The sequence below is a fragment of the Balaenoptera musculus genome, chromosome 8, assembly GCF_009873245.2.
Source record: "Balaenoptera musculus isolate JJ_BM4_2016_0621 chromosome 8, mBalMus1.pri.v3, whole genome shotgun sequence".
NCBI classification, from domain to species: domain Eukaryota; kingdom Metazoa; phylum Chordata; class Mammalia; order Artiodactyla; family Balaenopteridae; genus Balaenoptera; species Balaenoptera musculus.
In genome coordinates this window covers 108,911,136-108,925,887 of record NC_045792.1, presented here as the reverse complement: position 1 = coordinate 108,925,887, position 14,752 = coordinate 108,911,136, and the positions used below count along the sequence as shown (strand labels likewise).

Genomic DNA, 14,752 nt, shown 5'->3' with positions numbered 1-14,752 from the left:
GGGGTACAGGCCCCGGTGTTGACTCTTTCTCCGTGTCCCTCAGGCTCGCCACTCAGTGGAGCGTGGAAGAGGAGGAGGATGGCGCCCGGGGGCGGCGCCAGCAGGAGAGGGGCTGGCAGCTTCCGGCCCAGGATGAGGACGAAGGAGGCCAGTCCCTGGTGCAGCTGGAGCAGGAGAAGCTGTGAGCCGACGCTGCCAGCTCGCTTGTCCTGCACCCCTGGGCAGAGGGGTCCTCTGGGGGTCAGGCCCTGGGCTGGAGGCCCCAGAGCAGATGAGACGAGGAGGGAGGGGCCCAGCCCTGGAACCCGGGCGGGGTGGGGTGGGGGTGTCCTTAGGGTGAGGGTCGTTGCAGCCCCAGGTGCCAGCGGAGTCTGCCGGACACCTGGCCCTGAGACGTGTGGAGCTACCCCCTACCGGCCAGCCTCCCGGGGTCCTGTCTCAGGCCCTGGTCACCCTGCACGGTCCCCCTTGCTTGGACTGACTCTGAGCGCAGCTGTGGGGCCCTGGCCCCCGAGCCCCTTGCCCTAGTCCTTGCTGTCTGTGACTCACTGAGGCCACATCCAACTTGGCGGGCCGAGGGCCGGCTTGTTCCCTGCCGGGGCCCAGGAGGCCGCTGTAGCTGGGCTGGGCTGTTTTTCCAATAATGCTTCCCCTCCTCCCGGCCCTGTTTTGTTCCATTTTCTCCGAGTCAGCAGCTCTGGGTGGAGTGGGGTGCTGCAGCGGTCAAGGCCCCTCGGGCCAGGTCCCTAGCCTAGCAGGCAGGGGCTGGGGGCAGGCAGGGACCACTGGACCACAGGCCTGCCGTGGGGGACAGGGTTCAGCGCTCAGCCGGGAGGGAGGGCAGAGGGAAACTCGGCACCCACCCGCGGGGACCGTAGGTAGCGGGGGAGAGACATAGCCCAGCATTTGGGGAGCCCCAGGCTGAGCGGGGAGACATAGCCCTGTTCTTGGGGAGCCCTGGCTTAATAGGGTGTGGCCCAATCTTGGCCTCAGGTAGCTCCAGTCTGTGGGGGAGACACAATCCTGCCCTCAGGGATTCTCTGACAATGGGGGGGGGGCCTAGGCCCAGCCATGGGGTGCTGCCCCTGGGGCAGATGGGGTCTCCCGCACTTGGAACCCAGGGTCTGAGAGAGGGAGGCGGCGTGGAAGGGGATGTCAGCCCCCTGCCCCGCATCTGGCCCGGCCCTAAGAACGTGCCTGCTCTTTCAGCCTCAGCCCGAAGCCCTCGGAGGCCCCTGAACTGGACGAGGATGAGGGTTTCGGCGACTGGTCCCAGAAGCCAGAGCAGCGGCGGCAGCATTGGGGGGCTGGGGAGACCACGGACGGTGGGGCCCCCCCTCGGGGTGCGAGCCCGGAGGGGGAGCAGGAGGAGGACAGGCAAGTGGGGGTCAAAGTGTGGCGGTGGGGGGCTCTGTCCAAGCCCCCTAACCTGTGTCCGAGCCACTCCCTCTGCTCCCGCCCCCCCCAGCAGCCCCCCAAAATGCCCCCGTGGCCGTAGCGGGAGAAGGAGGAAGAGAACGAGACAGGAGGGCGGCGGCGGGGGTGCTGGTGCTGCGGGTGGGACAGGAGGAATCTCGTTCCTGGGCTCCCCAGGGCCCCCGGGCCCCATCCAGACCAGCTGCGGCCGGCCGGGCTGCTGCTCCATCAGCACATCTGCAGCTCACTGACGTCAGGGAGGCCCTGCGCCCCCGCCGCCGCCCCTTCCTCCCCCGGGGCAGCGAGCTCCATTCCCACGGAGGGGAGCAGGTATTTCCAGATGTGCGGCCGCCAGTCGGCCTGGGGGGACAAGCTTTCCAGATGTGCAGCCGCTCTGAACCAGGGCAGGCAGGGGGAGGGGCCCTGGGCTGGGGTCTGCTCCGGACCCTCACCCGCCCCCACCCCGGGGGTCTGAGCTGCTCTCAGCACCCCACAGGCCGGGGGCAGGGGCCCAGCTCTGCTCGGGAGCTCCAGGCTCGGGGCCCTGTGGCCTCGAGGGTCTCCGGAACCCCTCTGGGCCACCTCCCGTCCCCTCCAAGGCCCCTGAAGCAGCCCCGAGCTCTCGCTAAGACCCCTCCCGTCACTCCACCACCCCTTCCCATCCACGCCCAGAGCCAGCTGCCTGGCCGGGGCCCTGCTCCTGGCGTGGCCCCCTGCCCACGGCCGCCCTCCAGGCCTCGGTTTCCCTCATCTGTGTCTGGGGGCCAGAGCACACTCTGCGTTTCTGAGCTGGGGGCGGGGGCAGCAGGGTGGCCCGTCCACTGGTGCTGGGGCGGCTGCAGCCCTGCCGGCCCTGTTCGCTTTGTCCCCGACTGGCCGCCCAACAGCAGGGGGCACTATAGCTCTTCTGTGGACCCTCCTGCTCTCGCCAGGCCGCCCTGCCCCCCGCACCTGCCTGGCCTCCTGTAGCCCAGCTGAATGGGCCCTCTGTGAGCCTGCCGCTGGCTCGGACCCCGGCCCACCTTGGGTGGTGGTCTGGGTCTTGGCTGGCACGAACACCAAGGGGCCTGAAATCATGGAAAATGCGAGAATTTCCCATCTTCTTCTCCAGGTTCAGTCCCGCTCCAATGCAGAGTCGCGCAGGCTGCCAGCGGCTGGCCTCCCCGCCGCCCCCCACAGCCAGCCTGGTCAGCCCTGCTCCTCAGGGCTGCGGTCCTCGCTGTGACCCCAGCCCTTGCCTCGTCCCTCAGTTGACCAGCCCCCAAACAACCCTCAGACCCCACCTAGCTCCCACCTGCCACCCAGGCCCGCTCGCCCCAATGCGGAGCAGGGCAGGAGCAGGGGGCCCAGGCAGCCCCAGCCCCAGGAGGCCAGCCCGCAGGCTGGACACCAACAAGCAAGACATGGGCCGGGGCTGGTCCTGAGGGCCTGGAGCCCGGGGCTAGCTTCAGCGCGCAGGGATGGGACAGTGGGCACTGGTCACATGGCCCCGGGGACAGAGGGCAGGCTCTGAGGTCCTTGGGCTTACTTCTCCAAAGAGGCTGGGGTCTCGAGATTCCTGGGCGCTTAACTGGTCTGACTGCCCATCTTACAGATGGGGAAACTGAGGCTTGGAAACGGGAAGGGACTCGAAGTGATCAAAAGACCTTCGATCTATTGGATTGCCTCCTCCTCCCCTCCACAGGCCCCTCCAGTACACCTTTGGGAGCCAGGGTGGCGACGAGCTGACCCCAGCTGGGGTCTGTCTGGAGGAGCTGCATCTGAGCCCTGACTCAGAGCCCCAGGAGGGGCCAGGAACAGAGGACACAGAGCCCAAAGGCCCCGAGGGACCCGCCCAGGGCAGCCCAGGGCTGGCAGAGACCAAGGAGGCAGATGAACAGGTGCCGGCGTCTCCCCAGAGGGTCTGGGCACACCCCGGCCCCCAGGCTGCGTCTGTCTCTGCTACCTGCTCGCTCTGCGGGCCTCGTGGGACGGGCCCAGAGGGAGCGAGCACCCACCCCCGCAGTCTCAGAGGGTGGTGGGGTTGGTCACCCTGCCTGATGGAACAACGCTTTCCCGGACTCACCAGCTCCTGCTGTAGAGAATTCCAGAACCAGAGAATGGCAGGGTGGGAAAGGACCTGAGGCCCAGGGAGGGGAAAGTGTTTCCTTCAACCAGTCACGGGTGGGGCAGGAGGGGTGCAAAGGGGGCGATCATTCAGACCCCGTAACCTCAGACGTTCTGTTCCCAGCACCAGAGATGCCAGCAGCGCAGGGCACCCAGCCCCTTGGTCTTGGAGGAGACGGAACCGGGCTCGCCTCCCCTGAGCCCCAGCACCAAAGTAGGTTAAGCCCCAAAGCCTAGCCCTCTGTCCCGGACTCATGACCAATGACAGTCCCAGAGAGGCGGCCACGGGGCAGCTCCAGGACAGGAGCACAGCCTGCTCTTTCTCTGCCGGGCTGGCTCTCAGCAGAGCCTTGTGAAACGCATACACTGGGCAATGGGACTGGTGGGTGGGAGCAGCTGGGAGGGGTGGGCTGGGGGCCTTGCTCTGGCTTCGGAGGCTCAGTCTCCGCCCGCCCTCCACAGCTCAGCGACAGAACCGAGTCCCTGAACCGCTCCATTCAGAAGAGGTATGTCTGGTTGCTTCCCAGGCAGGACTCGGGGTTCTCCAAGGGAGGGTTGAAGAGGGGACCCTGTAGGTGGAGATGTGGGGGCCCGAGAAAGCTCTGGTAGGAGCTCAGGGTGGGCATAGAAGCTGAGTGAGGGGGCCTGGGCCATGACCCTTCTCCTCTCCTCCAGTAACAGTGTGAAGAGGTCCCAGCCAGCCCTGCCCGTCTCCACGATTGACGAGCGGCTGGAGCAGTACACCCAGGCCATCGAGGTGTGTACGGGTCCCCTCCACGTCTGCAGGGTCCCTCCTCCATTCATGCACCCATTCCTCCATCCAACCAATGTCTCTCCATCCAACCAACTCCTGTCCTTTCACCTACACTCTTCCATCCAACCAACACCCCTTTATCCAACCAACCCACTCCATCCAACCAAGGTCCCTCCATTGATCCTACACACACCCCCATCCAACTAACTAACACCCTTTAATTCAACTAACACTCTTCCATCCAATCTACACCCCTCCATCCAATCAACGCTACTCCATCCAACCAACACTTTTCCATCCAACCCACATCCCTCTATCCAACCAACACCCCTCCATCCTATCAATGTCTTTCCATTCAGCCAATGTCCTTTCATCCAACCGATATTTTTTGTTTGACCAATGTTCCTCTACACAACCAACAACACTCCCTCCAACCAACACCCCTCCATCCAACCAATGCCCTTTCATCCCATTAACTCCCCTCCATCCAACCATCATTCCATCCAACCAACACTCTTCCATTCAACCCCTCCTCCTCCAAGCCTGTGCCAGGAGCAGCATGAGGACAGCCCCACATTTGTCTCGCATCTCACCCATCACCTGTGCTCTGCAGAGCAAGGGGGGTGTTTCACAAGTACACTGAGGGGAGGAAGGCACGTTTTTCCAGAGTGCCTTCTGCCAGCCCTGCGTTGGAAAAGCAGTCCTGGGGGAATGCAACCACACAGGACGTCAGCTGTGTGCTGAAGCGGCTCACACAGGCCTCTCTGATGTGTTCCACGTGGCTGTCCAGTAAAGCGGTCCTGGGCTCTGTCTCCCCTGCAGACCTCTGGCCGGACCCCGAAGCTAGCCCGCCAGCCATCCATCGAGCTGCCCAGCATGGCCGTGGCAAGCACCAAGAGCCGCTGGGAGACGGGAGAGGTGCAGGCTCAGTCCTCCGCCAAGTCCCCTTCCTGCAAGGTGGGCTCCCATCCTGGGGCCCGGCTGGGCTCCCTCTGGAAGGCTAGTGTGAGACCGTCCAGGCTGAAGTGTGGGCGGGGGGCACTGTGGTGCATGGGGGACGGGGTCGCCAGGCTGGCCCCTGTGGAGGGCTGGGCGGGAAGGCTGCTGGGCCAGGTGAGGATGGACGGTGTCACCTTCCCTTCCCGGCCTCTTCCCCTGGGCTCTCACCCAAGGAGGCAGGTGTGCGGGCCCCGGGGCCCTGGCCCTGCGAGGCCAGGCAGGAGAAGTGACCAGGGCTCCAAGCCCCCAAGTCAGGGCTCTGCCCCTGAGACGTGGCTGCCTTCTTCCCTCAGGATATTGTAGCTGGAGACATGAGTAAGAGGAGCCTCTGGGAGCAGAAGGGAGGCCCCAAGGCTTCGGCGGCGCTTAAGGTAGAGTCGGAATGTGATTGATGCCGGGGTGGGGGGGGGCGGGTCCAGTGGGTGAGAGGGAAGGGGAGCTGCCCTCAGCGCACCTGGGGGGCTTCCAGGAGGCAGCGCCATCTCCCTCTGCGTCTCTCACCTTTGGTCTCCACCTCCTTCCCCGACAGAGCACCCCGTCTGCGAAGAGGTACAAGTTTGTGGCCACTGGACACGGGAAGTACGAGAAAGTGCTCGTGGACGAGGGCTCAGCGCCCTAGGCCGTCCTTCTTGGTGAGTCGGGGGCAGCGGCCAGAGCGTGGTGTGTCGTGGGTGAAATTTGCCGCTCTGGGTGTGTGGTGGCAGGGACTGCAAGGTGACGTGTGAGGGCCGAATGCCCGGCCTCAGAGCTGGCCAGAGCCCGCCTCTGCGGGTCCTCAGCCCACAGACGTGAGCCCCCTCCCACCCCCGCCCTTCCCCGGTTCCTGCCCTGCTCCTGTTCCCCACAGGGTAGCTCAGGCTCCCTCCCGGGAGGAGGCCGGATGCCCCAGCTGGGCTCCTCGGGCAGGTGAGCCCGTCCCGGCCACCGCGGGGCGAGCGTGGCAGGAGGAAAATGACCGGATCCCCGGGAGCGCAGGTCCCCGCCCGGCACTGGGCCGAGGGTTTCCAAGGAGCCAGAACCTTGCCCTTGCCCTCGCCCTCCTGCCGCAGTGGGGAGTCGCTCCCGTTTCCCCCGCCCACCCCGTCACCTGGTGAAGAGTCAGAAGGGTGACCCGCTGCCATGGTCACGCACACTTTTATTAGTGGCCTGGGTCCCAGGATCCATTTACAGCATCCATCACGTCCCCCTACTGACGGCTTCCTCCCCTTCTGAGTCCTGCTCCCGGGGCTGCGGCTGGAGCTTCCCCCCCAGCACCTCCGCGTCCCTCCCGCATCATGGCTGCCCCGTCTGAGCCCCAGTGCTTGTCCCGAGTCAGACCCCAGCTGAGTGCAGACTGGGGGTCCCCAAAGCTGCCTGAGGCCTGGGGTCCCTGTCGCTGACCCCTCCGGGCCACAGCCCCCCCTCACCCACTTGGCCAGGCTGACTTCCGACCTCCCTCCTCATCCAGCATCTAGGCTGAGACCCCACCCCTCTGTCCCCCATCAGCGAGTCCCCCTCGAGCTCTGCACCCAGGCGGGGGAAGCAGAGGTGGCAGTGAAGGGGCAGGGGTGTGGGGCCAGCCCCTACCCGGGCCTGCACCGGGCTCCCAGCACCTGTCAGGCCTCCGTCCTTGGGAGGCATGGCTGTCAAGCCGCCCATGCAGCTCTCGGAGCCCACGGTGCCCACGACTGAGTCATCCCGACCGCTCCCACTCCGCACGGCAATATAACTCATCCCCCCAACCTTTCTCGGCAGAAGGGCGGGGGCCCCAGAACACTGCTCACCCCGTCAAGCGTCAGGGCTCGTCACCCAGAGCATCTGGGGCTCAGCTGGGCCCTGATCCCCGCCTGCAGCTTCCCTGGACCCAGGCAGGCCCTCCCAGGTCTCGCTGGTGAGCACCTCCTGCACGCCCTGCCCCAAGCCCCGTGCGGACACTCAGGCTGGCCCTGCCCTGCAGGCTCACGCATGCAGCACCAGCCTCAGAGCAGACTCGTGTACGGTCTGTCTCCCCAAAAGCTCACCCCAGAAGTCCCCACACTCTACCCCGATGCAGACCCCTCCCTTCCCCTCCGCACCGTCCAAACCCACCACCTCCTTAATCCCAGCCGCTCCCGGCCGCGTCCCACCGCCCACCACGGTCCTTTGTGCTCCCGTCCACCCCACCTCCCCTCCTGATCCCCAGCCCCTCCACGCTCCCCTCTTCAGTGGCTGCGGCTTCCCAGCTGGACCCTCAGCCCCTCTTCTGTCCACCCCATGGTCCTGGGGTCCCCCCAGCCATTCACTGGAGCCTCCAGCCAGCTGCCGAACGATTGAAGTTCTTGGGCTGGGGGCTCAGGACCAGGACGGGGTGGCTCACGGGAGGGGGCCGGGCGGCCACCTCCTGCAGCTTCCGGGCGTTGAAGCGAGGCCAGCAAAGGAAGGGCAGGCGGCTGAAGCCGGGCAGGGTGTGCACCCCATCCCGGGGCCCCACCTGGCCGCCACGGGCCTCGGCCACTGACATGCGGTGCAGCACTGCGTCCCACATCCTGGAGGACCGGGAGGCGGGGGCCGGCCGGGGCGCCGAGACAGTGGGGGCTGTCCCTCCCTGCTCCGCGTGCCCCGGGCTCGGCTCTGGCCCCGGGAAGGGGGCCTCTTCCAGCAGCTGCTTCTTGAGGCGCGTCCAGCCGCTGAGCCGGGGCTTGGGTGCGACTTTGGGGACACGGCACGGGTGGGGGCCTGACGGTGGTGCAGGGGATGAGGCCTTGCGGGGGCTGGAGACCTGCTGAGCCTCAGTGGCAGGGCCGGCCGGGGGGGGCTCCTCCCGGTGCCCAGCTTTGGGGGCCACAGAGGCCAGCGTGTAAGGCGAGGGTCCTGGTGAGTGGTAGGTGGGGGCAATGGACAGCACCACCTGGCCTCTGGCCTCTCTGGGCACCGAGGCGCTTAACGCCGAGGGCTCGTCGTGCTGAGGGCCGGCAGCCCGGGCCCTGGCGGGCAGTGAGTGGGTGTGGACCGCAGGGATCGGGGGCTGAGCGCCAGGAGGGCAGATGGCTGTGTCCTGGTCCTGGTCGCCAGGCCCACCATCCGGGGCCGTCGGGGAGGGCTCAGGGGTCCCGGTCTGCGGGGATGGTGCCCGCCGGAAGTGCACCTGGCTGATGGGGGTGCCCCTCACTGTGGGGTCCGAGACCTGGGCAAGGCCGCAGGGGGACTGGACAGGTTCTGGGGCCGGGGCTGCGAGCCGGGGCCCCGTGGGCTTGAAGTGTGAAGCCAGGCTCCTGTGCTGGGTGAGGCTGAAGGAGAACGTGGACCTCTGCAGGGGGGACGCCACGTGGTGGGTGACGCGGGTGTGGGGGGAGTAGGGCAGGGTGGCCACCGCCTGTGGCGCCTCCGCGGGGCTCGGGGCCAGGGTCTCCTGGTCGTGGCTGGCCTCGCTCACGGGGGATAAGGAGGTGCGGAAAGCCCCGGGCGGGGCAGGTGGCCCGCCGCTGCCTGTCCTCTTCCGGGCTGCCTGCCTCAGGAGCTTCTGCAGACGCACGTTGTCCTTCCCGGGCTTGGGCAGCAGTGGTGGTGGGGGTCCCGGGGGCCCCGGGGGGCACCGGCCAGCCGGCTCAGGGGCCAGGGAGGCGGCCGAGGTGAGCATCGCTGCACCCTAGGGCGGGCGGGGGGGACAGCCGTGAGGCCAGCTCTCCTCCGCACAGGCCGCCTCCCTGGGGGAGGGCACACGGCCCCCAGTCACGCAGCAGGACCCAGGCCCAGAGGGCCCGCAGCCTGACCATCAGAAGCTCTGCTCCCTGAGTGCGAGGCCCCTGCCAGCCCAGGCGCGCTCTCGGCATGAACGTTTGCATCGGGTGACTCTATGGGGCGGCCCCACCATCATCCCGGTTTAGAAACGAGCCCACGGAGGCCCGAGGTGCACCGTGGGTGATGGAGGAGGGGTGGGACCTGGCTCCGGGTGCCGCCCGTGTGCACAGCGGGGGCCGGGAGACCCACAGGCGGGCGCCAAGCGGGAGGCACGTGCTGGGCCGGCCGCCTGCGAGGGCGGGAAGAGTGCCCGCCCGCAAGCGTGAGGGCCGCCTTGCTGTCGCCGGCCTGACCACAGGCGCGTCCGCTGCGAGCCAGCGGAGAGGTGGCGGCCAGAGGCTCGGGAAAGCTGCGGCTGCATCATCAGAGGTAGACGGGGTGGGAGGTGGGAGCAGTTTTTGCTGAGCTACGCTAAATGGGATGTTCCCGCAGACGTCCCGGCGGGGTGGTCCCGGCCAAGCCGCCCGCCCTGGTTTCTGGGCACCACGTGCTCCCGAGGACGTTGACAAATGGCGGCTGGGCCGAGCCAGGGCCGCCGGCCTGGGGGAGGAGGGAGGCCTGGGGGCTGCTGCCACGAGGCCGGCTCTGTCAGGCAGGAGTGCGTCGTCTGCTGGGGAGGGGCCCGAGGGGTCTGCTGGGGCTCACTCTGGGCTGCTGCCCACCTCGGTGAGGGGGGGCCGGGACCCCAGGTTTAGCCTGGGGGGCTGTCAGGCCAGCTGGCAGAAAGGCAGTAGGCAGCGTCCCTCCACCCTGAATCCCGAGCAGGGCCCAGGGCACCAGAGCGCAGTGTCAGGAAGCAAGCTTCCAGGCCGGAGGTGGATGCAGGGTTTCAGGGGCTGCCGCAGGGAGGCTGCTCCTGGGGTGGGGGGAGCGGGGTGGGATGGCCGGGGACAGGCCGGGGGCCACCCGAGAGAGGCTGCAGGCCTGGACGGGCAGAGCCACGGCCCCTCCTCGGGCTGCAGCCTGATGCTTCCCCGACCTGTGTTTCAGCTTTCCCAAGACTGCAGCACCCGCCGGCGGCACCTCCTGGCTCCCGACCCATGTGCCCGGGGGAGAGGCCGGCCAGATGAACGCCCCCCCGTCCCCCACTGGCCCTGCCGAAGAAGCTGCTTCTCATGGTCTGCCTGGCCCGCATGCACCCCCGACTTCCGCCACCTCTTGCTCCTGGACCCTCCAACCTCTCCCTCTGACCCCCAGCTCTGCCCCTCACAGTTCCTGGAGGAAAGGAACTCTGGCTGTTGGTTGGCAAAAGGACCACCTCCAGAGAAGCCGCAAGCTCCCAGGGAAGGCGCAGCCGGTGCAGAGAGAGGCCACGTGCCGGGGCCTCCGTGTCAAGAGCCACCAACACCCGCAATGGCACTGGCTCCCCCCAACTCCCCCCCTCCCCGCCCCGCTTGCAGCCCTCCACTTTGTGCAGTAAACTCCCTCTGGTGTCTCCACGTGCTGGCTCTCTGGGGCTCACTGACGGGGGAGGGGCAGGGAGCAGGGCCCGTCGGAAAGGCCATCCGCCCTGCACAGTGGCAGGGCCCAGCCTCTGGCCTTCAGATTTGGACACTCTGTCCTGTCCAGTGGCCTTCTGTGTGTTAGGCTCTGGGGTCTCTGAGGGTAGTCAGGGTGAATGTGATGGGTGGGGGCTCAGTCGTCCTCTTCCACTGTGGTACTTGCCCCTTGACTGGCCCCTTATAAACTCTACAGCCCCTGAAACAGTGTGCACTTCTGGTCTGTGCCCCTAGACTGTGCACCCTTTGAGTACAAGACCCACCTTGGGGTCATCCCATCCCAGCACCCAGGAGGTCCTCAGTGAAGATTTGGTGGATGGATGGATGAGTGGATGATGGATGATGGATGGATGCAGGGATGGAGGGAAGGATGGATAGGTAGGTGATTGGATGGATGGATGGATGGGTAGATGGTTAGGTGGTTGGATGGATGGATGGAAAGATGGATGGATGAATGGATGGAGGGTTGGATGGATGGATGGATGGATGGATGGATGGATGGGTGGATGGTTAGGTGGTTGGATGGATGGATGGAAAGATGGATGGATGAATGGATGGAGGGATGGATGGATGGATGGATGGGTGGATGGGTGGATGGAGGGATGGGTGGAAGGATGGATTGGTGTATAAATAGAAAGAGAGGTGTTGAATCCTTGGGTGATGGGTGGATAGAGAAAGAACAGGTGGATGGGTGGGTCTGCGGAAGGGATGAGAGGTCAATGGGCAGAAAAGTAGTTGTGCAGAGAGTAGACAGGAGAAGAGATGGAGAGGCAATCAGATCAGTGCCTGCCTCACCGAATGGTGGGTGGACGGCTGGTGGGTGGGTGGACACATGGGTGGGTGGACGGCTGGTGGGTGGGTGGACACATGGGTGGGTGGACGGCTGGTGGGTGGGTGGACACATGGGTGGGTGGGTGGATGGGCGATGGAAGGGGGGAAGGCAGGAGGGAAGGAGGGAGGGAGGGAAACAGACAGTGATAGTGAGGATGTACCTGTGAAAATGGATGTGCAGTGGGCGGATGGACACGCGTGTGGAGGCGGGGAGAGGGTGGGGCTGTCCTCCCGAGCCCACCCCCCACCCCCGGCCTGTGCACACGTCTAACATGAGGCCCTGCTGCCCTCGGAGTCAGAGGAGCCCCTTCGAAGAGCAGGCCCCCTAGACCTTTGACATTTGAGGCCTGGGTCTGCTCAGAACCTGTTTTCCAAAGTCTTCGTGGTCAAAATCTTGCTGCCTCCCAAGGGGAGCGTGAACACGGGCAGCTCGGAGGTGCTAGAAATCAGCTATGTCACACCTTTGTCGCCCGTGGCCCACTTCTGAGGGTGCATCAGGGCTGTGCTCTGCCAGCTGGGGAGCGTCTCCCAGGGGACGCGCCACTCCTGTCCACCTGGGCGGGACGTTAGCCGAGGGCAGCAGGCAGAGGCAGCCACACGGCCCACTGGACGGCCAGAGGGGACCAGAGTGGACGGCGCTGAGGGGCAAGTGGCGGGTAGGGTGGGCAGTGCCAGGAAAGCAGCCCTGACCCAGCCCAGCCCCTCTCGGGCTCCTTAGCACTTGGCCCGGCCTCGGGGACAAGGACCCAGGGTCTGTCTCCTCTGCTGTGGTGACAACCAGCCCCTGCCTTGCAGAACCTGGGGGTCAGGGCCTGCCCACCGCAGAGGTGGAGAGGCTCAGAGGAGCCATTGCCTGGGTGCTGGCCCTCTGCCATCCGTCCTGACTGCCTGAGAGGCCCCACCCGTCACCCTCCTGCTCCCCTGCTCCGGGCACTGAACGCCAGCCCCGCACAGAGCAAACCTATTACAGATCCCGCAGAAGCCCCCAGGGCGTGTGGGGCGGCAGCTACGCAAGTTGGGAAAGGCTCATCCCCGAAGTGCTGTGCCAGCAGCTTCTATCTGGGGCATGGCAGAGCCCGAGCCCGTGGGCTGGGCTGACCGGGAGCTCGGCTGGCACTGGCGCAGGCACCCAGGGCAGCTCAGGGCTACCAGGCGAGGTTCGAGGTTCAAGGTCCCTGGGCCTCGCCACCCTCAACCGTGCACACTGAGGGCCAGGACCAAGATTGAGGGACCCCTGCCCTTCCCCACCACCCTGAGGGTCACCCCTGCAGAAACCTAGAGCCAAATCTTTGGGGGGACTGGGCCCCCACGGCCTCCTCACTGCTCCCTGGCTCAGCTCAGCTTTGCAGACTTGAGAAGCCCACCCCTGCTCCTATTGTCCCCGGGTGGAGGCCCTGCCCCATCAGCCCTCAAGTTCTTCCTGGGGTTGAGATCAGTCCCCCACCCAACCCGGGCTGGGCCACCCCATCCCGTGCCTCCACCCCAGGTCTCCAGCCCCCCTCCAGCCCCCAGGGGGGGCGCTGCCCTGCCCTGCCCCCCTCTCCTCCCACCCCAGCCCGGCCTGGCCAGGTGGACCAGGGTGTGGATTACCTGTCTCAGGCCCTCGGCGGCCGGCAGCCCATCCAGCAGTGTCTGCTCAATGCCGTCCTGCTGCACCGCGGGCCTGGCACCCCGAGGGGCAGGTTGCCGATACCCAAAATAAAACCTGCCCCATCCCACTGACCTCAGCGCCCTCTCTCTGGCTCAGCCCGCTCACGGGAGAGCACCTGCCAGAGCCCGAGGCTCCTGGGCAGGCAGCCACCTTCCTCTGCTGGCCGAGCGGGGCCAATGCAGGCTCGTGGAGCGCCCACCTGTGGGTGCAGCCCCCAAGAACACCCCGGGCCTGTGCGAGGTGTGGCTGGCAGTTCCCAGGAGCAAGACACCCACAGTCGGTGGGGCTGGGTGCACACGGGGCTTCCCAGACTCAGGGCTCCCTGCTGTGCTTTCCCCACGTGTGCACCTGCGACTGCGGGGGCGGGGGGTGGTGTGGGCCTCTAAGCAGAGTGAGAGGACCCAGCCTGAGAAGGGTTGTCAGCTCCCACCGCGAGGAGCAGCTGGGCCAGGCCGGCCCCAGCAGTCGCTCAGGGGCCTTTTTCGGAAGTGGCTCTACAGCTGACCCCACCGGACAGAAAGTTGGTCAGAGTTATCCAAGGGTCGGGCACGCGCGTGGCCCGTCAAACACTCTCCCATCCGAGGACCTGGACGGGAGGAGGAATTCAGAGTTCTGACAAGGGAGGCGGGAACGGCCCCAGCAGCTCTGGCCTTGGGGGGCTTCCCGCCCCCAGGAGCTCTGGGGAGGGGCTCTGTCCTGCCCACTGCGGGCCCAGGGCTCTGGCTCCCCTTGCTGTGGACGGTGGGCCCACCCTGCCTATCTCGGGTCCCCGTAGCCTTGTCTCCAACGTGTAGAAATTGGATCAGGTGCTGAGAGAAACCTTCCAGAAGGCTCTGGGGACCCAGAGTGGGGCGCAGAGCCAGGGGAAGCCAGGGCTGGGATGTGTGAGCCGGTCGTCCTGACGCCCCTATGGCTCCAGAGGGCAGGGGCTTCATCTGAGTCTCCTTGGGACCAACCCCTGTCCTGCGCTCCAGCCCAAGAGCCATTGGTCTGGATCAGGCCAGCATCCATGGCGAACCCACGGAGGATCCTCGGCCCCCGCCATCTGTGATCGACCAGCCCCTCGCCTGGAGCCTTCCACGTCTGGAAGGAGGCCTGGGGCTGCTCTTTCCTACTCTGTGTCTCGGTTTCCCTGATTCGAGGGGCGGGGCCGTAGGAGCTCGTGGCCTCACTGGCCAGCGTGGGGACCATGGAAAGCCCCGGGTGAGGTGTCTGCCGGTTGGATGGTGCCACCTGGAGTCCCGAGCAAAGAAAGACGGGGCTCCACGGGCGAACGGTGGAGCCCGCTGAGGGCAGCACACTGAGCCTGGCCCGTGGCGAGAGAGAGGCCTGCGGGGTCAGGACCCCCAGATGGGGAGCTCCCGGGCAGACCTCAGAGGTGTGGCCCCTGGCGTTGGGAGGCACCAGCCACTGGGGAGATGCCAGACCCCCCAGTCAGACTTTGGTTAGTATTTCTCTTGCCCATTTATGCTGTATGTCCTAATGCCATCACGCAGAGAACCACTCAGTGGGGCTCGGACCTGCTGAGGGCCTGGCCGAAGACTCACAGGGTCTTCCATTCCTTGGGGGTCTCAGGGACCTCGGGCCGCTGCCTCTGATGGGGAGGCGGGGCGGCCCTGGGGGCCTGCGTAATGCAGCCTGGCCGGGCAGACCCCTTTCCTGGGCAGACACCTCGGAGGGAGGACAGCTCCCCTGGGGAAGATGGGGCCCCAGCTCTGGGGACCCCACACCAGCCTGGCC

At 66.4% G+C, this 14,752-nt stretch overlaps 2 protein-coding genes across 5 annotated transcripts in view; one reads left to right on the top strand and one right to left on the bottom strand.

Annotated features, from left to right (window-relative positions):
• The window catches only part of LSP1 (lymphocyte specific protein 1), a 37,897-nt gene extending 27,431 nt beyond the window's left edge, over window positions 1-10,466 (top strand). For all 4 annotated transcript variants that reach the window (XM_036859837.1, XM_036859838.1, XM_036859839.1 and 1 more), the window contains exons 2-11: window positions 44-181; window positions 1,210-1,377; window positions 3,101-3,296; window positions 3,647-3,736; window positions 3,985-4,028; window positions 4,198-4,279; window positions 5,099-5,233; window positions 5,569-5,646; window positions 5,805-5,907; window positions 10,022-10,466. In XM_036859837.1, coding sequence (XP_036715732.1) covers window positions 44-181; window positions 1,210-1,377; window positions 3,101-3,296; window positions 3,647-3,736; window positions 3,985-4,028; window positions 4,198-4,279; window positions 5,099-5,233; window positions 5,569-5,646; window positions 5,805-5,894 — 1,021 coding nt within the window. In that variant the 3' untranslated portion in view covers window positions 5,895-5,907; window positions 10,022-10,466. The remainder of the gene's footprint in view (window positions 1-43; window positions 182-1,209; window positions 1,378-3,100; window positions 3,297-3,646; window positions 3,737-3,984; window positions 4,029-4,197; window positions 4,280-5,098; window positions 5,234-5,568; window positions 5,647-5,804; window positions 5,908-10,021) is intronic.
• On the bottom strand, window positions 6,394-13,029 carry LOC118898954 (proline-rich protein 33-like). The gene is made up of 2 exons (XM_036859835.1): window positions 12,952-13,029; window positions 6,394-8,879 (listed from the first exon to the last, which is right to left on the bottom strand). Exon 2 carries the CDS (start codon window positions 8,868-8,870, stop codon window positions 7,533-7,535), a length of 1,338 nt encoding a protein of 445 aa, XP_036715730.1. The 5' UTR covers window positions 8,871-8,879; window positions 12,952-13,029; the 3' UTR covers window positions 6,394-7,532.
• Window positions 13,030-14,752: the final 1,723 nt, after the last annotated feature.